Source organism: Chelonia mydas, chromosome 25, assembly GCF_015237465.2.
Source record: "Chelonia mydas isolate rCheMyd1 chromosome 25, rCheMyd1.pri.v2, whole genome shotgun sequence".
Classification (NCBI taxonomy): Eukaryota; Metazoa; Chordata; order Testudines; family Cheloniidae; genus Chelonia; species Chelonia mydas.
The window spans coordinates 16,261,730-16,289,537 of NC_057858.1; the positions used below are offsets into that span (position 1 = coordinate 16,261,730).

General features: G+C 41.8%; 1 protein-coding gene and 1 long non-coding RNA gene across 5 annotated transcripts; one reads left to right on the forward strand and one right to left on the reverse strand.

The window, feature by feature from the left end:
* Positions 1-19,996, forward strand: CIB3 (calcium and integrin binding family member 3). Of its 3 annotated transcripts, XM_043536063.1 has the most exons (7): positions 1-2,849; positions 3,202-3,235; positions 5,213-5,243; positions 7,645-7,756; positions 8,145-8,292; positions 18,710-18,905; positions 19,784-19,996. In XM_043536063.1, exons 1-7 carry the CDS (start codon positions 2,799-2,801, stop codon positions 19,803-19,805), a joined length of 594 nt encoding a protein of 197 aa, XP_043391998.1. In that variant the 5' UTR covers positions 1-2,798; the 3' UTR covers positions 19,806-19,996. The 3 variants fall into 3 exon arrangements, with proteins under 3 accessions (XP_043391998.1, XP_007072082.1, XP_007072083.1); XM_007072020.3 differs by lacking the exon at positions 5,213-5,243 and having other exon boundaries at positions 3,202-3,236; XM_007072021.3 differs by lacking the exons at positions 3,202-3,235; positions 5,213-5,243; positions 7,645-7,756.
* On the reverse strand, positions 19,663-26,843 carry LOC122463835. 2 transcript variants are annotated; one of them, XR_006287475.1, is made up of 3 exons: positions 26,198-26,843; positions 22,373-22,530; positions 19,663-21,066 (listed from the first exon to the last, which is right to left on the reverse strand). It is a non-coding gene; the product is annotated as an uncharacterized LOC122463835 (long non-coding RNA). The 2 variants fall into 2 exon arrangements; XR_006287474.1 differs by having other exon boundaries at positions 22,373-26,843.
* Between the last annotated feature and the right edge of the window lie 965 nt (positions 26,844-27,808).

Genomic DNA, 27,808 nt, shown 5'->3' on the forward strand with positions numbered 1-27,808 from the left:
ATACTGGGCTAGATGGACCTTGGTCTGACCCGTTCTTATGTTCACTATACACATTGTTCCAGCGCCCCTGCCAAACAATTTTTTTTTTCAAAATCTCATTATTTTGGGGGCCTGACTCATGACTGTTGAATGCTTGAGGCTGGCAATACCTCAACTGAAAGATACTAATTATGTAAAAACAACGAGGAGTCCTTGTGGCACCTTAGAGACTAACAAATTTATTTGGGCATAAGCTTTCGTGGGCTAAAACTGATGAAGTGGGTTTTAGTCCTCAAAAGCTTATGCCCAAATAGATTTGTTAGTCTCTAAGGTGCCACAAGGACTCCTCGTTGTTTTTGCTGGTACAGACTAACACGGCTACCGCCCTGAAACTAATTATGTAGAGATACCAGTCATTTTCATTAGTGAAGTTTGAGAAACAAGAATTTGGCAATGTTTGCATAATTTTCAACAAAAAAAGTGACTCTGACTGATTTGTGCACTTTACAGCAGGAAGTAATAAACTGACCATAAAAACCAAAAGCAAGGTAAAAATTGCTGTCTCCATTTAAAAATTATTCTTATAAATGCAAATCCTGCCCTTCTAATAAGGAACAAATCAATTAGAGACTAGAAATAGTTATTTGGAAATATATTCCTACAAAAGGAGTTTTCTTATCATAACTTTTCTGACACATGTGGCCAAACATATGTCTGAAAGCCCAAGAGTAATCAGGATAATCTGGTAAAAATAATTTTATTAATGTATTTGTTAATTTGTAAATTTGTCAATTTAATATGTTTGTTAAAACAAGAATGGCCCACATTCTCTCTGAGGCACACCAATGTGTATAATAAATAATAAAGTTTATTTTAAATACCATGGAAATTTAATTTTGCATTTTCCACCCTACCATGTATTTCATATGTATATCTGAAAATATATACTTGTAATAACATGTTGTTGATGTACAAATTATGTACTCTCATTATTTTTCTATGTATAACAAATGTGACTAATTATGACCGAGTAGAGAGAGAGGTAAAGGCTGTGGATGCCTTTCCTATCCTTGAAAGGTCTCTGTTGGCTAACATGGTGCTGTCCAGATAAATTAATTTTTCTACTTTCTTGATATTTTTGCCTTACTGCTTGATGTCTGGGTTTCAAGGATATTTGTTTTAGCATAATGAATTTGATCCCCATTTGGCCTGTTATTTTTGCCAAGTTGTCTGTCTTTGTAAATTTCTGATGGTGTTGCTCAGTAGCGCAGTATCATTAGTAAAGTCTATGTCTTCTAGGCATTTGACATCTACCCATGTTATACTGGTGTATGTGTTGCTAACACACTTCTTCATTATCCAGTTTATGGTAATGCCAAGCTATAGTGGAGATAAAATGCAGCCCTGTATCATGCCAGTGTCCACACTGAAAACTCTGTTGTCTGGTTGTTAATTTTTATAGAGCACTTTGCGTTTGTATGCATTGCCTTGATTATGTTGACGACTTTAGCTGGGGAACTATAGAAGGAAGAATATTCCACGATGTATGTCTGTGTAGGCTGTCAAATGTCTTTGGAAAATCAATTACATTGATGAAGAGGGGAGCTTGACATTCTATACATTTTTGTATGATGGTTCTTAATATGGATATCTAATCTGCACAGGATCTCTTGGGCTAAATCCAACCTGTTCTTCTCTAAGCTTTACATCCCCTACCTCTTTCATCCTGTGTGGTATCACACTGCAGAAGGCTCAAGAACATATGGAAATCAAAGCTATACAGCACCAGAAAAAAAACTGAGAATTTTCAATTCAAATGTAATCTCAGTGCTAACGTACGTCTGTGAGAACTGGAGATCTACTCAAACGTATAAAACTAGATGCCTTTGCAAATAAGTGCCTATCAAAGATTCTGGGCATTGGTTGGAAAGAGTTCATCACCAACTAATTGCTCAGAGAAGTCACTTCACCAACCAGTAGCTCATTTCCACTAGAATCAGAATGGGGCACTGGACATTTTTGGGTCATGTAATCCGGATGCCAACACAGACTCACACATGAAGGTGTCAAGTGGAAACCAACTGGTGTGAGAAATGACGACACATAAGAGAAACCTTAAGAAGAAACCTTAGCAGGGAAGACAGAATAGTCAATCTCTATACCATAGAGCAAATGGAAGGAAGCCTCAGTAAATGGCAGAGGAATGGTTTCTGCATTGTGTGCCAACGTTGGCATGGGATGGATGTTAAAAAAAAAAAAAAAGAGCGAGAGCTTGAGTATAATATTGCTGCTGCTGCTGTACACAGTCAAAAATACAGTATAGTCTTAGCATATGGAGCAGAATGTGTATTATAATGAACATTAAGAAAAGGACTCAGGACCATATTCACTATGATTCTTTTTTAGAGTGAGTTGCTGAATGTTGAAGGAAGAAAGAGAGTTCCTAGCAGTCTTCAAGTATGTGAATTTATTTGCTAGAAACATAAAACTAACATCCACAAAGTTCCCTATCTAGCTCAGAGACAAGGGATAGAAAGTGTGTTAGTTGTTTGTTAAATGCTGTAATACGAGTCTCTGCAGAGCACACAGGAAGCAGGTGAATGATGCTGTATGAGAGTCTTACATATTCAGACTAAAGATTTGATGAAATGCTCCTATTATGATTCTGAAATCCATGGAGCAGGGAAGGTGGTTACCTGATCCTCCTCTCTGTCCGAAGCTCATTGTTGCAGCTTTTCATATCTCAATATTCAGCCTTCCTGTAAAGGTAACTTAAGAGGAAAGAGCAATGGGACAAGAATCAGGATTCAGAAACAGAAATGGGCAATAAACAAACCATTTTCACTCCAGAGCAGCTGGATGCGTATCAGGTAAGAACAAACAAAAGACAAATTAGACACAATGCAGGATAATGGCAGGTTGTTTTAAAGAAAGGTCCAGCACTTAGTTATATGGCACTAACCAGGAATATCAAATGGTGTCCGAAGTCTTTAGAGTAAATGATTTATGGCTGTTTAATACCCCTTTACCTTTTTTTATGTGAGAAGAAACTGTCAAACATTATAATTGAACAGAAAGTTTATAAAGCTTGGGCCAGCTTCATCACTAATGTAAATCCAGCGAAGTCAGTGTGTTTACAACAGGAAAGAGTTTGGGCCAGTGTGTGTTTAAAAACAAACAAAATATTCACCGCCACATTTTATATCTTTCCATATTTTACAGGACTGCACATTCTTTACAAGGAAAGAAATTCTGAGGTGCGTCTATATTTTTTGTCTGTAAAACTATAAGGAGATTATTATAAAGTCAGGCCACTTACCTAGTGAGCTTAGTAATCTTTTTAATAAGTTTTAAATAGGATTTAATACAGTGTCATTATGATAGATAACAACAGATAACACACACACGCACAAAAATCATGTTCAATGTTTTTAGTTAAGACAAAAATCTATAATTCAATTAACATGCCAGCCACTTCCACCCAAAACACTATAACAAGTTACATCTAAGTATTTCACTAAATACTCTGTCAGAGGGCCCCATGCCCCACTACCTTGTTTTATAACAAGTGCTACACAGAACACTGCTACCCTTGGCATATGCCTTCTGTTTGATTAAGTATTTTCCCAGTAGTACATGATCTTGTTCTATTGTCTTTATATTGTAACCTAAGAAATATTGTAGTGCCATGCAGATTTATTTTCTTAATGGTAACTATAATTTCTTAGATTTATAGAAATATGAGGTATAAAAATGTAATTAGAGCCTCTATTTCATCTCTTTAGAAATGCAGGATTGTTCTAGTTTTGAAATCATTCTGCTTTGACCCTGTAGCATGCTCTTTTCCATGACTTTGGTTGGCTCATTTTTTCTATTAAAACAGCAAAAGCTAAAGTGAAAGCTTTTTATTTTGTCCTGACAACACAGTGCTGTCTCCTGAGCATCTATTGTTTTCTGTCTCTCTTTACATCTGCATTTATTATATTTTCCTGAGACATTTTTTGCAAGTCCCAAGGCCCATTATACAAGATTAGGGATTAAATTATTTCACAAAAATGATTCCACAGTAATCACACCAGCATCAAAGTAGCCTAAAAGCTTTTGCTGAGACAACATGATGCCACCCACTGGGACTTTATGTGTGAAAAGCTGCCTGATATTTTGAAGCCTGATGCCTCGCTGGAGCACAAGGCCTGGGTTAGCCTGAATCGCTCATTTCCAGAAATTTTAGGACCTCTTCCAAGTAAGTGATACATATTAGACAATTCATTTGATCTTCAGTCACCTGGGCGCAAGGGGGTGAGGAGGAAGGGCTTAGTGATTTGTAATACATTATATGTCTCATTGGCTGAGGGATCAAGAGTCCTAATTGGCAAGTTGAACCTGGTCTCCTAGTGGTACCACAGTTTACTTTTGCAGGTGCTGGCACACAATAGTAGTGTATTCTGCTGATGTGGTGGACAACTGTTTGCACGGGGAAATCAGCTTTTGGTTCTCATTTACCATGTAGCAAATTAATCAGCAGAAACACTTCCAGCACCTGTCCTTTTCTTAGGTTGTCACTGCACAACATCAATATGCCAATTCCTTTGGAAAGTAGAGTGCAGATGACAATTTCATAAGGAGAGTGCCCTTCTACAGCAGACTGTGATCTCCTATTGCTCCCCACCCTGGACTCTGTTTATGAGTGCTGTGCAGCACAAAATGCAAATGAAGTGAACCTCTGTAATAAATTAAACCTAAGCTGGTTGTGTCTTCACGTATTGAATAGAGGCCAAGACCATAATTATATCATGAATAAGGCATTTATTATGGATAGGAAACCCTTTAGAAAATTCTGTCCCATTGTTTGATACCATTTTCATTGGTGACAACTGTGAATGGGCTCCTCAGTCTAGTGCAAGAATGGAAGTAAATAGCACTGAGAAAAATAAACAAATTTTGAGGTCATTTTATAGATCTTCTCCCATTCTTGGCTCTGAGTCCCAACAAAATCAGTGGGAGGTTTGGGTGGGCAACAAAAGGCAGGATGAAGTCCCACATTTGAAGGGTACAACAAGCCCATTTTTTTTAAGCCTTAAAGCTGAGAAAAAAGGAAGGGAAGTTTTAGCAGGTATCTAAGGAAAGCCTAAGAGATTAGGGTAGAAGACACTCCTACCACTGCGTGGACTACATAGTCCTGGAGGTGTTCCTTATTCCTAGCACCTTTGGGTTTTCTTGTTTGTTTTTGCTGGGGGAAAAGGTTTGCGCATTTCAAAGGCAGGGTAGGCATAAAATATTTTCATTATTGCACCGCATTCTTAATTCTTCTGAGATCTTTTGAAGATCGCTTATTTGTATCACAGAGGTCCCTTCAGACCTTAAAAATCTATGTGTCATTATTACACCCAAAATGTTTAAACTTGTGTGCCTTCATTTAGGCACCTAAATCCATATTTAACACCACAATAAGAGGACTTGACTTCAATGGGAGCTGGAATGAAATATTACTGAGAAGATTGTCTGCAGAATTAGTTTGTAAAATGCGGTGCAGTGCTTTACAGCTCTTTTCTAACCCAGCAGCTCTTCCCTCTGTCTCTTCTGCAGCACCTCATTCACTAGGACAGGATCACTAAGAAGGCTTCACTCAGAATTCATGGCCACACAGAGCCATGAGCAGCATTTGCCCACATACATCCCAGCATGGATTTTGCATGTGGATATGAGGCAGCTCTTTTGGCCTCTTTTGGAGATACACTTGCCAAGTAAAGCAGCTTTCAAGTGGGGGTACTAATGCCTGGGTGGCTAGCTGGGAATCAGAGGAACATGGAAAAGGCTACTGGTGACTAATATCTTGAGAAGGACTTAAAAGACAAAAAGCGTGGGGGGAGGGTTGTTTTACTATTTCTTGCCTTTATTAATTTTCTCTATCCAGGGAACAAGGACTGTTCAAGAAACTAAAACACAGATTGAGGTGCCACTGCAGGTACAGGGGAAAAAACTGTGCAGAACACCCACAAGCTTCCCTTTCCCTTAGAATCCATCTGAGAAAAGCAGAGTGAAAGCAGATTAGAACCCCGAGATCTGAACCAGTTTTGTTCCTAGGTTTAGTCAGATAGAGCTGTTGAACTGAGACAGGGTTTGGCTTAATTTGCCCTTCTATGACTCATGAAAAATAGAAATCTTTTCAATCAGACAAGGCATTGAGCCTGTTGTATTGCTGCAATAGGGAGGTAAACCCTATTTCAAGCGCAGGGACTTGACCAGGGGAATTGTATAGGGATGGTGCTGGAGGAATCCTTTCCTAGAGGCTTCTGCAGCTCTTGCAGCCATGTAAAGATTGCAGTACTGTAGTTTCTATCTTAGTTAGATTCTCTCTCTTCAGGAAGGACAGTGCAGTAGCAGAGCCACCTCCTACTATCCCAACTGGCACCCCACCAGAAGGAGGATCCTAGTATGAGGGGGCTGTGTATCCTCTGAGAGGACGCCAGCCTCCTGGCCTGCCTTCCCCAGTCAGCTGAAGTGCACCAGGTGCACTGGAGGTCACACCAAAGCTATAGGGTAGGAATATCAGGATTTGCTGTATATGAATGGCCATTCTATCACTTACTAAGGCTGGCAGCTGAATTAGTTTAATAAGAGACATAGAGATACCATGTTCTTAATTTGCTGAGCTAAGTGTCCTCTTACTACATTGTATGGGACTCCTGAAGAAACAGCTGACAATTTTCTGTTCTTAGATGGGCAATGTGATTCCTGCCATTCTGGCCAATTTCTTTATCGGCTTCTAAAACATTCATGAACCAGCTGCATGAAAGTGGCAGCCAACTTAAACTGTAAACTGTTTGGGGCAGAGTGTCTTTTTGTGCTGTTTGTATCCTGGTCCATGACTGAGGCTCCTAGCTGCTATGGTAATACAAATAATAAATAGGAGGAGGCAAGGGGCTGGAGACAAAAGAGAGAACCTGGATCATAGAGTAAAAAGGACTAGCAGGCTAGAAAGATTAGGGGTTGGGGATTAAGACAGGCAGGCCATGGAAAGTGCATGAGAGTGTGAGGGAGCATGCTCTGGTCTCTCAAGATGAAAGTCTACAGTGAGTGTGAGCAAAGGACTAAGATGCTGTGGTGGATATTGCGGGGGATGAGACGGGGGACAATTGTAGGCTGCTGGCTTAGTAATAATCCAGATAGTTAGAAATACTGTTTTATGTTGTTTTGCTTTCTCCAGAGTGGAATTTTAGCTGGATTAGTCTTAGAGCATTGAGAACTTTGAAGGCTGTTCTTCTCAGTAATACAATCATGTAAAAATGGCTGCAGATAGAGTGATGTCAGACTAGCAGAAGTGAGATGGAAGCATCACTGAGGCAGTAGTAAATTACTAAATAAAATTAGAAAACTGCTTCTGTCATTCTGTTTCCCATAGTACAACTGCCTAGTTCTTGATTAGACCTTTTTACCCCCTTCATTTTTATGTAACACTGAAAATAACTTTTCTGGTTAATATATAATACAAGAAGTATATTTAATACTATGTTTCTTCCTTCATCAAGCATACTATGTGACATTTAAATGTAACCACCCTGCTAAATGATGTGAAATATAAAAGAGCAATATTGAATAGACAAACATTGTTATTAGAGCCATGAGTATATTGAGCCCTAAATGAGCCTTTCCTTCCCTTTCCAGACTGTTTTACAGATACCGAGACCTGGCCCCACAGCTGGTCCCACTCAGCTATATAAATAAACCAGATGTGAAGCTTCCCTATGAACTTATTGGCAGCATGGCAGAGCTGAAGGTACAGTCCAAGGAACACAGATGCTAGATAGGGAGCCACATTTCACTTTCCTCCACCTCTGCTAAATAATTCATCCTGTACTAATTACCAGGAGGTTGAAAGATATCTGAATCCTGGCTTCCTGGTGAATAGCTCTCTAATTCAGTAGTTGTCTTTGAAAACATTTTGAAGCACCATGTAGAATAGAGAAGGCTGAAGCTGGGCCTGCTGGTCTCTGAGTCAGCCTTAGTACATAAAAGAGTAGCAGAGCAAGGGGGTGTTTGTCTGCCACACCTGGGTTAAAATAAAGAGGCGGCAAAACTGGATCTGGGCTACTGAGTCCATCGGGTGCCTTGACATAAATGATAGTAAAGACTGACCTGTTTTATCCTGCATCCTTGTTCCACAGGACAATCCATTCCGTCAACGGATAGCAGAGGTTTTCTCAGAGGATGGAGAGGGCAACATGACTTTAGATGACTTTTTGGACATGTTTTCAGTCCTGAGTGAAATGGCTCCCAGAGACCTCAAAGCTTATTATGCCTTTAAAATTTATGGTGAGTGAAACTGGCATAGATAGTAAAGTTTGGAGGAAATCCTGGTGCTGTATATGATTCAAGGTTCCTTGATGCAAGAGCACTTAAAATGTGCACTGCAAACTGCCATCTCAGTTGGGTCTGTGTATGTACTTTGGTACTTATATGGCCCTCATCATCACAAACAAGGGGATCATCTCTCTTAGGGCAGATCTGCATGTACAACTCTGCACTGATGCAGCACTTCAGTGAAGATGCTAGCTGCACCAATGGGTGAGCGTCTCATGTTGATGTAGGTACTTTACCTCCCCAAGGGTATGTCTACACTATGAAATTAGGTCGAATTTATAGAAGTCGGTTTTGTAGAAAGTGTTTTTATACAGTTGATTGTATGTGTCCCCACACAAATGCTCTAAGTGCATGTAGTCGGCGGAGTGTGTCCACAGTACCGAGGCAACCGTCGACTTCCGGAGTGTTGCACTGTGGGTGGCTATCCCACAGTTCCTGCAGTTGCCGCCGCCCATTTGAATTCTGGGTAGAAATCCCAGTGCCTGATGGGACTAAAACATTGTTGCGGGTGGTTCTGGGTACATATCGTCAGGCTCCCGTTCCCTCCCTCCCTCCATGAAAGCCAGGGCAGACAATCGTTTTGCGCCTTTTTTCTTGAGTTACCTGCGCAGATGCCATACCACGGCAAGCATGGAGCCCGCTCAGCTCACCGTCACCGTATGTCTCCTGGGTGCTGGCAGATGTGGTACTGCCTTGCTACACAGCAGCAGTTTATTGCCTTTTGGCAGCAGACAGTGCAGTATGACTGGTAGCCACCATCGATGTAGTCCTGGGTGCTCTTTTAACCGGGTGCCTGGGCAAACATGGGAGTGACTCAGCCAGGTCATTTCCCTTGTTTCTTCTCATGGCGATTGAATCCTACCGGCAGTGCACTGTCTTTTAACCTGCAGCTAGCAGAAGATGATGGCTAGTCGTCATACTGCACCGTCTTCTGCCAAGCACCCAGGTGTTGACGATGGCTAGGGGTCATACTGCACAGTCTGCTGCCAGCAAGATCTATAAAGATAGATGAAGTGGTTCAAAACAAGAAATAGACCAGATTTGTTTTGTATTCATTTTCTCCTCCCTCCCTCCCTCCCTCCCTCTGTGAAATCAACGGCCTGCTAAACCCAGTTTTGAGTTCTATCCTTGAGGTTTTGAGTTCTACCCTTGAGGGGGCCATTCAGTTTCTCGCAAAGCCACCCCCTTTGTTGATTTTAATTCCCTGTAAGCCAACCCTGTAAGCCACGTCGTCAGTCGCCCCTCCCTCTGTCAGGGCAACGGCAGACAATCGTTCCGCGCCTTTTTTCTGTGCAGATGCCATACCACGGCAAGCATGGAGCCCGCTCAGATTACTTTGGCAATTAGGAGCACATTAAACACCACACGCATTATCCAGCAGTATATGCAGCACCAGAACCTGGCAAAACGATATTGGGCGAGTAGGCGACGTCAGCGTGGTGACGTGAGTGATGAGGACATGGACACAGACTTCTCTCAAAGCACGGGCCCTGGCACTGTGGGCATCATGGTGCTAATGGGGCAGGTTCATGCAGTGGAACGCCGATTCTGGGCTTGGGAAACAAGCACAGACTGGTGGGACTGCATAGTGTTGCAGGTCTGGGACAATTCCCAGTGGTTGCGAAACTTTTGCATGCATAAGGGCACTTTCATGGAACTTTGTGACTTGCTTTCCCCTGCCCTGAGGCGCAAGAATACCAAGATGAGAGCAGCCCTCACAGTTGAGAAGCGAGTGGCAATAGCCCTGTGGAAGCTTGCAACGCCAGACAGCTACCGGTCAGTCGAGAATCAATTTGGAGTGGGCAAATCTACCGTGGGGGCTGCTGTGATGCAAGTAGCCAACGCAATCAAAGATCTGCTGATATCAAGGGTAGTGATCCTGGGAAATGTGCAGGTCATAGTGGATGGCTTTGCTGCAATGGGATTCCCTAACTATGGCGGGGCCATAGACGGAACCCATATCCCTGTCTTGGCACCAGAGCACCAAGCTGGCGAGTACATAAACCGCAAGGGGTACTTTTCAATAGTGCTACAAGCATTGGTGGATCACAAGGGACGTTTCACCAACATCAGTGTGGGATGGCCGGGAAAGGTACATGACGCTTGCATCTTCAGGAACTCTGGTCTGTTTCAAAAGCTACAGGAAGGGACTTTATTCCCAGACCAGAAAATAACCGTTGGGAATGTTGAAATGCCTATAGTTATCCTTGGGGACCCAGCCTACCCCTTAATGCCATGGCTCATGAAGCCATACACAGGCAGCCTGGACAGTAGTCAGGAGCTGTTCAACTACAGGCTGAGCAAGTGCAGAATGGTGGTAGAAAGTGCATTTGGATATTTAAAAGCACACTGGCGCAATTTCCTGACTCGGTTAGACCTCAGCGAAACCAATATTCCCACTGTTATTACTGCTTGCTGGGCGCTCCACAATATCTGTGAGAGTAAGGGGGAGACGTTTATGGTGGGGTGGGAGGTTGAGGCAAATCACCTGGCTGCTGGTTATGCACAGCCAGACACCAGGGCGGTTAGAAGAGCACAGGAGGGTGTGGTACGCATCAGAGAAGCTTTGAAAACCAGTTTCATGACTGGATAGGCTATGGTGTGAAAGTTCTGTTTGTTTCTCCTTGATGAAACCCCCCGCCCCTTGGTTCACTCTACTTCCCTGTAAGCTAATCACCCTCCCCTCCTCCCTTCGATCACCACTTGCAGAGGCAATAAAGTCATTGTTGCTTCACATTCATGCATTCTTTATTCATTCATCACACAGATAGGGGGATAACTACCAAGGTAGCCCAGGAGGGGTGGTGGAGGAGAGAAGCACCAGGAGGGGTGGTGAAGGAGGGAAGGACAAGGCCACACAGCACTTTAAAACTTTAAAACTTATTGAATGCCAGCCTTCTGTTGCTTGGGCAATCCTCTGGGGTGGAGTGTCCGGAAGCCCCCCCACCGCATTCTTGGGCGTCTGGGTGAGGAGGCTATGGAACTTGGGGAGGAGGGCGGTTGGTTACACAGGGGCTGTAGCGGTGGTCTGTGCTCCTGCTGCCTTTCCTGCAGCTCAACCATAGGCTGGAGCATATTGGTTTGATCCTCCAGCAGCCTCAGCACTGAATCCTGCCTCCTCTCATCATGCTGCCGCCACCTTTCAGCTTCAGCCTTCTCTTCAGCCCGCCATCTCTCCTCCCGGTCATTTTGTGCTTTCCTGCACTCTGACATTGTCTGCCTCCACGCATTTGTCTGTGCTCTGTCAGTGTGGGAGGACAGCTCAGAGAACATTTCATCACGAGTGCGTTTTTTTCGCCTTCTAATCTTCACTAGCCTCTGGGAAGGAGAAGATCCTGTGATCCTTGAAACACATGCAGCTGGTGGAGAAAAAAAAAAAAAAGAGACAGTGGTATTTAAAAAGACACATTTTCTAGAACAATGGCTACACTCTTTCACGGTAAACCTTGCTGTTAACATTACATACATAGCACATGTGCTTTCGTTCCAAGGTCGCATTTTGCCTCCCCCCACCACATGGCTAGCCCCTCACCCGTCCCCATGGCTAACAGCAGGGAATCATAGAATCATAGAATATCAGGGTTGGAAGGGACCTCAGGAGGTCATCTAGTCCAACCCACTGCTCAAAGCAGGACCGATCCCCAATTAAATCATCCCAGCCAGGGCTTTGTCAAGTCTGACCTTAAAAACTTCTAAGGAAGGAGATTCTACCACATCCCTAGGTAACGCATTCCAGTGTTTCACCACCCTCCTAGTGAAAAAGTTTTTCCTAATATCCAACCTAAACCTTCCCCACTGCAACTTGAGACCATTACTCCTTGTCCTGTCATCTTCTACCATTGAGAATAGTCTAGAGCCATCCTCTTTGGAACCAGCTCTCAGGTACTTGAAAGCAGCTATCAAATCCCCCCTCATTCTTCTCTTCTGCAGACTAAACAATCCCAGTTCCCTCAGCCTCTCCTCATAAGTCATGGGTTCCAGACCCCTAATCATTTCTGTTCAGCCATAGGCAAACAGCCCAGCAGGAACGGGCACCTCTGAATGTCCCCTTAAGAAAAGCACCCTATTTCAACCAGGTGACCATGAATGATATCACTCTCCTGAGGATAACACAGAGAGATAAAGAACGAATGTTGTTTGAATGCCAGCAAACATACACTACAATGCTTTGTTCTACAATGATTCCCGAGTACGTGCTACTGGCCTGGTGTGGTAAAGTGTCCTACCATGATGGACGGAATAAGGCTGCCCTCCCCAGAAACCTTTTGCAAAGGCTTTGGGAGTACATCCAGGAGAGCTGCAAATGCCAGGGCAAATTAATCATTAAACATGCTTGCTTTTAAACCATGTACAGTATTTTAAAAGGTACACTCACCAGAGGTCCCTTCTCCACCTGGCGGGTCCGGGAGGCAGCCTTGGGTGGGTTCGGGGGGTACTAGCTCCAGGTCCAGGGTGAGAAACAGTTCCTGGCTGTTGGGAAACCTGGTTTCTCCACTTGCTTGCTATGAGCTATCTACAACTTCATCATCATCATCTTCCTAGTCCCCAAAACCTGCTTCTGTGTTGCCTCCATCTCCATTGAAGGAGTCAAACAACACGGCTGGGGTAGTGGTGGCTGAACCCCCTAAAATGGCATGCAGCTCATCATAGAAGCGGCATGTTTGGGGCTCTGACCCAGAGCGGCCGTTCGCCTCTCTGGTTTTCTGGTAGGCTTGCCTCAGCTCCTTAAGTTTCACACGGCATTGCTTCGGGTCCCTGTTATGGCCTCTGACCTTCATGCCCTGGGAGATTTTGACAAATGTTTTGGCATTTTGAAAACTGGAATGGAGTTCTGATAGCACGGATTCCTCTCCCCATACAGCGATCAGATCCCGTACCTCCCGTTTGGTCCGTGCTGGAGCTCTTTTGCGATTCTGGGACTCCATCATGGTCACCTCTGCTGATGAGCTCTGGCCAGCGTGGCAAGCTGCAGGTGACCATGCAAACAGGAAATTGAAATTCAAAAGTTTGCGGGCCTTTTCCTGTCTACCTGGCCAGTGCATCTGAATTGAGAGTGCTGTCCAGAGCGGTCACAATAGAGCACTCTGGGATAGCTCCCAGAGGCCAATACCGTCTAATTGCGTCCACAGTACCCCAAATTCGACCAGGCAAGGCCGATTTAAGCGCTAATCCCCTTGTCGGGGGTGGAGTAAGGAAATCGATTTTAAGAACCCTAATCCCCTTGTCGGGGGTGGAGTAAGGAAATCGATTTTAAGAACCCTTTAAGTCGAAAAAAAGGGCTTCGTCATGTGGACAGGTGCAGGGTTAAATCGATTTAACGCTGCTAAATTCTACCTCAACTCCTAGTGTAGACCAGGGCCAAGAGGCGGTAGCTATGTCAGCAGGAGACGCCTTCCCATTGATGCAATGCTATCTACAGCAGGGTGATGGGTGGGTGTTGGTATAACTATGTAGTTCAGGGGTGTGGATTTTCCATACGGCTGAACAACAGTTATACTGACATACATTCCTAGTGTAGACCAAGCCTCAAACTTCTGTTGAGCTGCCCTCAGTTATTGGAGGGTTCATAACAGAACCTAAAGAATTTGCTGAGGCCTGAAACTTTGAAAACTGACCATAGTGGTAATGCACAGCCTCCATTGCAAGAATTTCTTCAAATACACATAGTAGTTATCCCATATAGGCCCTGTTGGACAGTGTAGTTAAAATGTATTCCCTCTGCCAACCCCTGGTCTTTCTAGAGACACAAAAAGAAAAGGAGGACTTGTGGCACCTTAGAGACTAACAAATTTATTAAAGCATAAGCTGTCATGAACTACAGCTCACTTAATTGGATGCATTCAGTGGAAAATACAGTGGGGAGATTTATATACACAGAGAACATGAAACAATGGGTGTTACCATACACACTGTAACGAGAGACACAGTTACAGCAATATAAAAGTGCTTATAGCAGCATAGCTTGTTCCCGTAAAAGAAGGGGAACAGCCATAATGGTATAAGTCAGCTTTATATCAGTATAAGTCTGTCCATACTAGTTGCTTGTGTACATCACCTCGCAGTTTGGACTACAGGCGTGTGAACAGCAATATGCATCAAAGTTCTGTGCTGTAATTCCCCTGTGTGGCTGCTGCAGGCATGAACTAAAATGTTCCAAGTTCATGTTAACATAATCCTCTTCAAACAGGGCTACTAGGAACCTTATTGTCTCCGCCCACAAGGTCCACACAGGGGAGTTACAGTGCAGGACTTTGGTGTGCATGGTTGTGCGCATCCCTGTAGGCTGAACTGCAGGACAGTGTACACATAACCTAAGGCTTTTACTATTTAGCTGTATGAGTGTGTGGAAACAAAAAACACACCCCTAATTGAAATAGTTATGCTGGTAAAATTTTAACCATAGCCAAAGCCTGAGAAAGACACGTAGGTTCTATAAATTCTTCAACCAGCAGCACCTCGCCTGAACAGTTATAAGGTTTTCTTTTCTCTATGGACTGTGTGACATTACCCAGTAATCATTCGTGACCAATAATCATGACCAAAACCAAGACTGATTAAAAACAGAGGAAATGGAATTAGAAGAAGCAGTTTGCTTAACATATCAAGATTTACACTTCTCATAAGCTAAACTAGATATGGCCTTTTTAGCTTAGTTACAGAGAAACCTACATATTATGAAAACAATTCTGTCCTTTGACTACTCTGGTCAACCTGTCATCAGTACTTGCTATCCAGTACCAACTATTTTGCTATCTCCAGAACAGGTCTTCTGGGTCCCTGACCAGCTTAACTGGCATGTTCAGACAAGCCCTTCCTGGCCATTCATGCATCTCACATGGTAGAGTACTTAGCCCATCAATGTAAGGTTTCATTAACATTTAACAATGGTGTCTTTGACCAGAAATCCCATTGCAGGGGTGGGGAGCTAGGGAGGAGAGTGGAAAACGTGACTCTTGTTTCCTACTTACCTCTGGGAGTTCCCACCCACCAAGAATGTCTCCAATGCTGGTATGTCAAAAGCCCCAAGGATTTCTCTCTTTAGATTAAACATGGTGATCAACTTTTGATCTGTTCCATGGTTCATTTCTATAGAAGCTGGCTCTCATTCTCCTGCTGTATATACTGAGTTTCCATCTCTACTGGGTGCAGATAGTTAGGATGTGACTTTTAATTTTTTCTTACCATAAAACAAGTTGGCAGGTCCTACATCCTCTGGCACATACACATTTTTTATTGTTTTTGTCTTGCCATTTAATCCTTTCTTGTTAGATTCTCCTGGTATTTCTCCTTCCCCTTTTAAAAATTTATTTAATTAAGCACTTCAATGGCTCTGATCTAGTTTTACTGGGATTGGAGGATGCAATTGATCAGAGTCTGACATCCGCTGGAGAATTTCTGGTGCTTCATCCAGAGCAGTTATTTCATCTCCAGACCTCATGATTAGAGGAAGTAGCATTTAAGAAAAAACTGTTAGACTGCTTGGAAAAGTTCTGCCTTATGAAAATTAGGTGCCCCAACTTCAATGTGGTCCTTTGAAAAGCCTTGCCTTATATCAGAGTTTCTCATAAGGCAATTTTAAGAACAGGAGTAGTTTAGTCTTTCTTGTAATATTGTTTTCAGTTGAATTTTCTTTCGATTTCAACAAAAGCCGAACAACCTATTATGCAATACAAACAGAACAGCAAGTTCTGTTTTTGCACTTTTAGGTGGAAGTGACTCAGCACTGGGGGTGGGAGGGAATCAAACAGTTCCTTTAACTGTGCTTTATTATGTATTTCGTTCATTAATATTAGTTTCAGAGTAATAGCCGTGTTAGTGTGTATTCGTAAAAAGAAAAGGAGTACTTGTGGCACCTTAGAGACTAACCAGTTTATTTGAGCATGAGCTTTCGTGAGCTACAGCTCACTTCATCGGATGCATAGCATATCGTGGAAACTGCAGAAGACATTATATACACACAGAGACCATGAAACAAAACTTCCTCCCACCCCACTCCCCCGCTGGCAACAGCTTATCTAAAGTGATCATCAAGTAGAGCCATTTCCAGCACAAATCCAGGTTTTCTCACCCTTCCCCCCCCCCCACACACACATATAAACTCACTCTCCTGCTGGCAACAGCCCATCCCCCTTTGAAACCCCTCTTTATAATGCGCATGATAATCAAGGTGGGTCACCTCCAGCACTAATCCAGGTTTTCTCACCCCCCCCCCACACACCCCCCTCCAAAAACCACACACACAAACTCATTCTCCTGCTGGCAACAGCTCATCTTACAATGTGCACAGCAATAATCCAAGTTTAACCAGAACGTCTTGGGGGGGGTTTTGCAGGAAAAAAACAAGGGGAGACAGGCTACCTTGCATAATGACTTAGCCACTCCCAGTCTCTATTCAAGCCCAAATTAATAGTATCCAATTTGCAAATGAATTCCAATTCAGCAGTTTCTCGCTGTTTCTTTATTCTTTTACGTAGAGACTGTCCAGTTTGACCAATGTACATGGCAGAGGGGCATTGCTGGCACATGATGGCATATATCTAGTGGTTCTGTTGTGTGGTATGGAACCTAGCCCAGGAACCTATCCTTGCAACAAAGCCCGTTGCCAACTGTGCCCACATATCTATTCAGGGGACACCATCACAGGGCCTAACAACATCAGCCACACTATCAGAGGCTCGTTCACCTGCACATCCACCAATGTGATATATGCCATCATGTGCCAGCAATGCCCCTCTGCCATGTACATTGGTCAAACTGGACAGTCTCTACGTAAAAGAATAAATGGACACAAATCAGATGTCAAGAATTATAACATTCATAAACCAGTCGGAGAACACTTCAATCTCTCTGGTCACGCAATCACAGACATGAGGGTCGCTATCTTAAAGCAAAAAAACTTCAAATCCAGACTCCAGCGAGAAACTGCTGAATTGGAATTCATTTGCAAATTGGATACTATTAATTTGGGCTTGAATAGAGACTGGGAGTGGCTAAGTCATTATGCAAGGTAGCCTGTCTCCCCTTGTTTTTTTCCTGCAAAACCCCCCCCAAGACGTTCTGGTTAAACTTGGATTATTGCTGTGCACATTGTAAGATGAGCTGTTGCCAGCAGGAGAATGAGTTTGTGTGTGTGGTTTTTGGAGGGGGGTGTGTGTGGGGGGGGGTGAGAAAACCTGGATTAGTGCTGGAGGTGACCCACCTTGATTATCATGCGCATTATAAAGAGGGGTTTCAAAGGGGGATGGGCTGTTGCCAGCAGGAGAGTGAGTTTATATGTGTGTGGGGGGGGGAAGGGTGAGAAAACCTGGATTTGTGCTGGAAATGGCTCTACTTGATGATCACTTTAGATAAGCTGTTGCCAGCGGGGGAGTGGGGTGGGAGGAAGTTTTGTTTCATGGTCTCTGTGTGTATATAATGTCTTCTGCAGTTTCCACGATATGCTATGCATCCGATGAAGTGAGCTGTAGCTCACGAAAGCTCATGCTCAAATAAACTGGTTAGTCTCTAAGGTGCCACAAGTACTCCTTTTCTTTTTAATATTAGTTTGCTATTCTGATTATGGGTAGATTTTGTTGCGGGGGGGAAGCTATTTGGGATCTATATGATTGAGTATGCAGAGCCTGTGGATGGGTGCTTGTCACAGTCACTCACACACTGGCGCCTCCTGCTGGGTGTTTTGGGAATTAGCTCTGTCCCCACATGTGCACCCTTAAGTGGTGGTGGTTCCTGTCCTTGCCTCCGCCTGCAGACCCGTTATGGCTTCTTTCTCTCAGAGTCTGCTTTGTGGCACAGCCTTCTAGCTGTGTCACCATCTGGTTCCCCCACTTCCAGGGGACTCCTCCAACAAGAGTCCAGCCACTCCTCACAGTGGCTTGGCAGTCCATAGCCAGGCCACTCCTTCAGTGGTGGGGTGGAGGCACTGTAAATCCTGACAGCCTGTCAGGAGCCCCCTGCAGCAGACTTAGTGGCTCTGACTTGTAGCTTCCTTTTATATGGGCCGGCTGAGCCCTGCTTGGTTGGTCCAGCCACCACCCTAATTATCTACAGCAGCTGCCCTAATTGGCTGTTTCCCCTGCAGCCACTTCTTTGGCTGCCTGCCCCTCAGCCTCCCTGGGCTGGTTTTAACCCTCTCAGGGCTGGTGTGGGGCAGGCACCCCATCACAGTACCTTTTAAGTAATTTTATAAATGCAAATTAAAAATCGCAAGGAGTGTACAATTATAAAATTCTATTTGGGAGTCCCATTATTCAGAGGTATTGGGATTTGGTAATGAGTCACACACACAACTTTTCACTGTGGGGCTGGCTGAGAGACATGTAGAGGACAGCTCTTGTAATTTTGAATTTATTCATTCTGTTTCCTTTGACAGATTTTAACAATGATGATTACATATGCAAATCAGACTTGGAGAAAACTGTTAACAAACTGACCCGAAATGAACTTACCCCAGAGGAGGTTTCTCTTGTATGTGACAAGGTGATTGATGAAGCTGATCAAGACAATGATGGCAAACTCTCTGTGGAAGATTTTCAGCACATGATAGTACGAGCTCCTGATTTCCTCAGGTAACAGCAGCCTTGTTATACATATGGAAATCCTCCTTACTTTCTATCAGAGGCCCTTTACAAGCACATGGTTTACAAGCACTTGCAGATTAAAAACTTCCCTGTCTAACAGTCAGTGCCACTATTCCCAACCTTAACCATTCAAAAAACATGAGTCAACCCCCATCTCCCCAAATTAACAAGATTAAAAAATGATTTGGGTTCTTATTTCTCTTTTGTTTATTGAACTTCAGACCATATTTTCCAACTTTTCTCCACACCCAGGAGTGCTAGAAACCTGCTTTAAATATATATATATATATATATATATATATATATATATATATATATATATATAGCTGAGATTCTCACATAATCTCATGACTCCAGGAGATGGGATTTACAAAATACTGAGAGACTCATGATAGATTTGGAAGAGTTGGCAACACTGCAATGGAAACAGTCTTTTAAAATTAAAGAATTTTTAATTAAATCATAAGATTCTTCAAAACTTCAGCATTTTAAATTCTTATCCCCAAACCAGAAAATAAAATTAAGTGTACCCAAGTTAAGGATGACTGGATCTCTGTCACACACTACACTGAATTACCGTTCATAAATACTACTATTCAGCATACACACTCAATTATATTTTTCTCTCCAGACTCAGGTTCTGACTTCTGTTTTATCCTATGAAGTGTTTCAAATTGTGCAGTTACACAAAAAGATCAGGTACCAAAAAATGTGTCTATGAAACAATCACCGACTTGCAACACAGTCCTAGCATTTGGCTTTCAGCTGTTAGTTTATTCAGCCTTAGTAAAGTGCTTTTAGATCTACAGATGAAAAGCCGCACATAAGTGATTTGATTTTTTTTTTTTTTTTTTTTTTGTAAATAGTACATTTCACATTCGAATCTGAATCTGGTGAAAGAGAGAGAGAGACGAGAACTGCGTCTTGAGTCTTCAATATGTCATTACCATCAGCTTTCAGAATTATTTTGCTTGGGGTTCTGTTCATATGAGAGAGAGAGAGAGAGAGAGAGAGAGAGAGAGAGAGGACCAAAGAAGGATTTTCAGACACTGAAGAGCAAGTCTTGTTTTGTCTCATTTAAATCTTTAGAAGATACAAAGGGAAATCCTGATGAATTGTAATTTAGCAGAAGTGGTTTTTTTGCCAATAAAATATTTTAAAAAGTCTTGTTTTGATTTACAGCCTGAGCAGATCTGATCTGTAATGCAGTAATGGAGAATACATGTAGCATAACATGTTGTCATTTTCAGAATAAACTATTTTTTGTAGTTCAGAGAGAGCCAGGCCCTAAAAGAACTTACAAAAAATATACAGCTTTCCAACAATGTGTTAGGCAAATACAGTATGCTACCTGGTACATTACTATCAAGTCTTTATCTGATTACTTCACTTTAAAAGCCATCCTTTAGCTTTTTCTAGTGCTAGAGAAATCCTCCAAGATCAAGTGGAACTGCTCCACAGATGCCTCTAAAGATTAATGCTTTAAGATGTTACAAAAAATATATATATTGGACACGAATTTGCATCTTTTATTGTATCTAAAGGTAAATTCAATCTTAATCCATGATCCTCCTTAAATATCCTAGTATATTCTTCCTAATCCATTATAGATTGTTCTGTTGTTTTACAGATTGTTTTCCATCAGTTTAGATGTTTTCTCCATTGATAGCTCAACTCAGATTGTTCTATCAATAGTTTGTTTTGTTTCCATGTTGTAAATACAAAAAGCTTTAAATGAGAACTTGAATTTGATAGTCTAACTACAGATATTAAATCTATTTTACTTATTAGATCTATTTGACTCAGACTTCATTTCTTCTGTAACTGAAGCATAAAGTCCATTCAAACAGCAGCTAGGACGATCAGTTTGTGTTGAATAAGGTTCTTTGTCACGAATGTTGAAGGATCATTTGGGTGCCACTGTCCTGGGTTGGAGTGGGGGAGCTTCCTGGTCTGCTGGAAGATTCAGTTGCATTGTTCTGTTTCCTGGAATAGTTTGCTGTGTTAGTGTGAACCCTGAAATGCAGCCACTGGTTTCAGTCAGATTCTCAGGGAGCATAGCCACTAAGAGATTTGCACAACTCATATCATTATTTAAAATAACTATGAAGAATTGTTTTCTCACACAATCAGTATTTTAATCACTCTCCTGAAGAGAAAAAAACAGACAACAGTGTGTAAGGCTATAAACAGGACCTTGTGTGCTCTGTGACCTGCAGTATATGTCAAGGAACCTGAGCCTGGAATCTGCGGTGTTCTAGTGCAGCAGACTGAAAATTTTGTCTTTGCTTCAGATATATGTAAAATTGGATATTTTTTACTGAATTATATGTGAAAATGAGTAATCAATTGGAACAACGTTCCTTGTGTTATTTAATTTGGTATTAAATTTAGGTAATTTAAAAATGCAAGGACAGGGTAAATTTTTGATGTGCTGCAAAATTTTATATTGAAAATGCTTAATTGCTTCGCAGAAGTTGTCAGGAGTGAAGCTGGAGGTTTTGGGAGCTGGTTAGGGGACAGCTGGGGAATTATGGAAAGTTGTTTAGGGCTGTGGGATAAGCATGTTTGCTATGTGTTTCTGTTAAAGTGGCCAATTAAATATTTTTTAAAATTGACAAATTATAATTGTTAGATTTTGATAAACATTGCTGAGATGAATGGGGCAGTTCACATCCAACCTTAGAGCTACTGGTTCAGCCTGTCCACAGACTCAGGCAAACATCACTGCATTTATTACAATTGCTTCCTTCCCCCGCCCCCCAACCTTCAATTAAGAGAGATTCTGGAGCACAATTCCATGGCAAATTCCACTGCTACAGCATCACTGAATACTGGGGACCCTGAATATAAATAATGGCTCAAGTTAACATTAGAAAATGAAAGCAGAAATGCAGCCTGGAATGCCGAGCACAACATAGTAGCTCATTTTCTCATTAATAAAACAACTTAAAAAGCCTGTCTGAGGGATCGGGGAGAGGAATTCCTGGCCCTGCACCTCTTTTCAAGCTCTATTTCTGTATTTATCTATTCTATCTACTGCAGGTCTGCAGTTTCTCAGCACTCAACAGCCCACCTGCGTATCACTTAAGTGGAGCAGTTTCCGGAGAGGCTGACTCAGAACAAAGTTATCTAGTGGATTTGGGGCAAAAATTGGGGATTGGTCCTGCTTTGAGCAGGGGGTTGGACTAGATGACCTCCTGAGGTCCCTTCCAATCCTGATATTCTATGATTCTAGGATTTTAATAAGCATCAACCACACATTAGTAGCACCACCTATATCACCCAGCAAGTGGCACTGTAGGATTACTGAAAGCCGTAACAACATCATTTCTTCCCTGTGTTCATAGACCCAGAAGTAGTTTATATTGTTTCTGCACCACAAGTAAAATGCAGTTACAATACTTTACTCTAGGGTAAGAACAAAAGATGATGCACATTCCGACTTCACTTACCTATCCACATGGTTGGATTAACAGTTCATTGTAAGGTCTGATAGAATTATGTTTATGAAAGTTCACCAAGTCTTCCAATGTCTTATATTTTGTAATCTTTCCTGAAATAATGAACCATCCATTATTTAACTCCTCAGTCATGAAGTGCAGACAGGGCACTAGAAGAAAATGGATAAAGATACTATCATCACTGAATAGAGTTTTTGATTCGGTACATTAGAGCCCAGGAGAACAGATTTCACCTTAATAAGGAGATTTTCATTGTAATCATGGTCCCATTTTCCCCATAAAAAGTCCCGATTTTTGCAGCTGAGCCCCCTGGCCACTGTGCATTACATTGGCTTTGTGAAGTTAACTGCCTGTTTTGAGATCTATACAAGTTGGGGAAAAAAATTGTAGAAGGCCGTTACTTGACGATGTCTGTTATGCAAATTATTAAACTACTTCTTATACATAAAAAATTTCCCCAAATGATTTTGTTGTGCTGTCCACAGCTCCTAGAGTCACTGGTTTGTCTGCCATCTTTAAAAGGGGACCAGCAGAGGAAAAATTGGGCTTGGGCTTTTTACTGGTTTATGGTGATTTATAAAATCGTGAAAGGAACAAATATCTACATGCCCGTTTCCCAGGCTCCAGGGCCATGCAGCAATTACTGAAAACAGAAGACATACAAAGCAGGGCTGAAGGAGGTCTTGTGGTTATGGTGTATGCTTAGCCTGACAGTCATGGGATCTGCTTCCATTCCTGGCTCTACTATAGATTTCCTGGGTTGTCGTGGGCAAATCTCTCTATTCCTGTACTTCAGTTCCTCATTTGTAAAACAGGGATACTACTTCTCCAGCTAGGGTGACCAGATGTCCCATTTTTATAGGGAGAGTCCAATTTTTTGGGACTTTTTCTTATATAGGAGCCTATTACCCCCCACCCCCGGTCCCATTTTTTCACAGTTGCTATCTGGTCACCCTGTTCCCAGCTCACACTAGTGATGTGAGGATAAGTCCATTAATACTTATGAAGTGTTCATATGACAGAGAGGGGGAGGGATAGTTCAGTGGTTTGAGTATTGGCTTGCTAAACTGAGGGTTGTGAGTTCAATCCTTGAGGGGGCCATTTAAGGATCTGGGGCAAAAATTGGGGATTGGTCCTGCTTTGAGCAGGGGGTTGGACTAGATGACCTCCTGATGTCCCTTCCAACTCTGATATTCTATGACAGAGATATGGAAAGTTTTTTTTGGCTTGTTTTTTACCTCCAGAACATCAAATGTTGTCTGCAACATTTTTAACCAGAGGACTCTTGATAAATTAAACTCCTGTTCCAGTTCTTTTTTTAGCCTCAATTGAAGGGGTGAGGGTGATTGAAGCTTGAGCTTCCCCCCCCACCCAGCATGTATCAAGTTTGAATTAAATTGGTATTAAAATAGTGACTAAAAAATCCCTCCCCTACTCAACTGTTATATTTTCATTCTCTTGTGCTATTATATTTGCATTGGTTCCTCCCAGCTGCATATAGACTCTACCTGCAGAACAGGGAAGAAGAGACCTGATATTTCTAATGTTAAATTTTTTTTAAAAAAGGAAAAAAATATTGAAATTTAAATAAAACCTTTCAGATCTACTTTATATGTCACAAAGAAAGGAGGGTCCCAAATATATGATTTCCCGTTGCAGGTCACCATAAATATTTTTCTAAAACAACCAAAATACTTAAATATGAAAAATAGTAGCTGAGCAGACAGTAAAAACTGTATTTTAAAAAAAACATTTGTTATGCTAAATCAACAGGTTATTAGGCTCAGACAAAAAAGAAAAATCCTATTCTATTCAGGTTCTTATACCACACCCACCACTACGATATCTGAATGCTTGAAAGATAGCCTGTAAATCTGCTCCTCTTCTCCCTCCAGCAGCTAAGGTGCTAGTCTGTTAGAAGCAGAAATCATATTTACAAACTGACTGTGTAGTCAGAACGACAACAACCTCACAGCTAGTGAGAGAGAAACTGGCAACAAGCTGGATGGAGAATATCTGCAAGATGCCATCAGAGACAACAGGTCTTGACAGCTTAAGACATGCTGAAAAGGTTACTGCAAGGCGCTGCAAAAGCAATAAATGACCAAATACTCCTGGGAATCCAGACTTTTGCTAATCAGTCTCAGCTATCTGGAATTATTTCAATAAAATGTTGGCTAAGAAGCCCCCTTTTATGAGGGACCATGACCAATATGACTTTCACTAACTCATATGAGGAAACATCCCAGAGGTTTATCCTGCAGTAAATCCTCAGCAGCTCTGTAATGAAATATTAAAAGATTGGAACATGTTTCTGCTTGACCGTTTTAAATTACTCAGACTGTAAAAGAAGACAGGACTCGTATTAATTCTTTGTCTGACATGTTTTGAATGCTTATGAAGGTTTTCAAGGTTTCATTGAATTAGGAATGAGTTTTGTAAGAACTAAACTTTTGAATTTGGTTCAAATTTGCAGTTTGAGTTTTGACTTCACAATAGTTCTCTAAAGTAATTTAAGGAATCAGATGTAACACATTTATAAAAGAGTGAGCTATCACTATATCCTGAGTCAGTGCACATTACTGTACTGTGACTCTCCAGGTATCTTCTTGGTTTTCACTAGTCAGTTAAATCAGTTATTTCAGTACTGAGTTGAGAACTTTCTGTACAACAAAGGGCAAAGACAACAGACAGAACTCACACTGACTTCTGTGGAGCCAGGATTTCATCTACTTAGCAGCTGTGGATTACCATGGTGTAATATAGATACCAGAATGGATTACCTGATGGACAATGATCATGGGGATGTGTTTAGCAGTGCTAGACTTACAACCATTTTAATACAGGGGCAGACTGTGACCCAGCCTTACATAGCTATGCTAGAGAGTAAGTAGTAGTAAGACCTCTCTCTCACAAGTTTTCATACACCTCCTCCTCCCACAGCTCTCCTGTATGACATTAGTGTTCCCACATCATGGCATGGACCCTGGTGCTCCCTGAGAGCAAGTGGGCATGGAGAGAGGTAAAAGAATGGGTTAACATTTGGCTTTGACCTTCCCAACACATGCACCAGCCAGCAATGTTGAGCCAGTGCGGGAAGGGAAGTAAGTTTTACCACATAAGAGCTGCAATAAGGTGCTGCTTCCAGGCTTCTCCAGAACAGTCCAGAGTGCACAACCTCTTATGCAGGAATTGAGTCTAAAAGTTCAATCTAGTCTATTCTGCCACCAATTCCATGGCTGGTCAGAGCACTGAGGAGACCAGGGAATTCATTTCCCCCCCAATACATCTGATTGCTAATATATGGGTATCCCAGGTTCTCTCTCTCTCTTCTGGTTTACATTAAGGCACCACTAAATCCCTGAATCAGAAGAACATTTTAGCATGTGCTTAAAGTTACACTTGTGCTTCTGTGCTTTTCTGAACCAAGGCCTAACTGAGTAGCATGTTTGTCATGATTTCTCAAGAACTCAGTCATATCTGCTGATATGTACAATTTTGTTAACACTGCACATTCTAGTATCTCTGCAAAATGAAAAAAAACCTATATGTAAAAGACTTCTGTGCTTGGTCCTAACTTAATCTTCTGTTTTGTTGACTGGGGCAGCGCATTAAGGAATAGTCTAATCCTAGTCAATCATAAAGGGATTTATGTTGTACAAATGAAGCTTACAGAATAAAACCCTGTATCACGAGCACAAACTGCATTAAGAACTAATGATCAAACTGGGGAACTATTCCCTTTTAACCTCCCAACATTTAAAACTGACCAAAGCAAACTATTATTATTATTAATTTGAATAATTAGTTAAAAACCTTCATGGCAGTCCTGTTCAAACAAACTTGGTCCAATTTTTAACAACTGAGAAGCAGGTTTCATAGTAGGAATGCTGATTATTCTCCTACTATTATACTGAAATATCCTAGTTCAACAATTCTCACTTTCTGGGGATGACTCTGAGGAACCATGAGGGCACACCATGGTGTACAAACCAATCTGCTTGAGTTTCCATAAGCCATCTTAAGGTAGAGGATGACTCCAGCACCTGCATTTCTTTTCAGTTTTTCTTTTCCTCCTGGCATGAAAAAAATTGTTAATCAAAACAGAAAACTCAGATTTTAAGAAATATTTAAATGTTGCTCTGCTCAGCATTGCAACACCTAACTGACTTAGGAACCCAAGTCTCATTTTAAAAAGTGACACAGGCTTTGGGACTTGCACACTGTAACACTGAGTGTCAAACAAATACTGATCTCAGAAAAAGATTGGTAAACTGCAGCATTTGAATTTACCATGAGAATTCACCTTGGTGAAATATTTGTTTAAGAATTCCAGGGAGTAGATTTCGGAATACTGAAGGAAGTAAATTTGAATAAAAAGTAATTGTGCTGCCTGTTTTGTATCCAAGTAAACAAACCAGAATACAATGAGGTGATCTCAAAATTATAAAGTCCAGTAGACAAAAGACAGGATATGTTTTATTGTATCAACAAATAAAGACATGAAATGCAAGTTTTGGAGGGGGTAAAAGTAGATGGAGTACCTTATTCAGGTGCTGGTCTACATTAACCGAACATCCATCAATTAAATATTAATTCAAGTGACTTTGGGCTGAAGTTATTTCATGGTCAAGGCATTAATGAGGTCGATTATAACTGTTGACATCTGACAGAGAATTAAAAAGTCTTTTTAACTAATATGGGAAAGCACACAATGCTTCTCACCTTCAAATGTTCCTGCTGAATCAGAATATTTAATTCAGGACACTGAGCAGCATGAGAATTCATGACAAAGGAACATGATAATGAACTAAGGTTTAGTGAATCAGATACTGCTATTAGCAGGTTCTATTTTACTTGCAGGTGTTACAAACGCTAACCATGAGTGCTGGAGAGAGAAGGTGGGTGAGGTATTATCTTTTATTGGACCAACTTCTGTTGGAGAGAGAGACAAGCTTTCGAGCCACACACAGCTGTTCAAGTCTGGGAAAGGTACTCCAAGCGTCACAGCTAAATGCAAGGTGGAACTGATTGTTTAGCATAAGTAGTTAGCACAAAAGTGCTTAAACGGTCTCTCAGAACGTGCTATGTTATGCTAAACAATCTGTTCCACCTGGCATTTATGTGATACTTGAAGTATCTTTCCCAGAGCTCAAGAAGAGCTGTGTGTGGCTTGAAAGCTTGTCTTTCTCACCAAACAGAAGTTGGTCCAATAAAAGATATTACGTCTCCCACCTAGCCTCTCTAATATCCTGGGACTGACACAGCTACAACTACACCATACACTGAGAGTGCTGACAGTTAAGTATAGCTGACCTGGATACATAGCAGACCTGTATGGAATTCAGCAGCCAGTGGAGTGGTCCCTCTGTATTAAAGTTAATTGGACATTTCCTCACACCTCTCCACCTGCACCTTGTACTGCAT

Bases quoted from the DNA above. Each gene is read 5' to 3' on its own strand.
- CIB3 (XM_043536063.1), top strand. From the start codon at position 2,799: ATGGGCAATAAACAAACCATTTTCACTCCAGAGCAGCTGGATGCGTAT. The intron at 7,757-8,144 runs GTACAGTCCAAG...CTTGTTCCACAG, and splicing joins GCAGCATGGCAGAGCTGAAG to GACAATCCATTCCGTCAACG. The intron at 8,293-18,709 runs GTGAGTGAAACT...TTCCTTTGACAG, and splicing joins TTATGCCTTTAAAATTTATG to ATTTTAACAATGATGATTAC.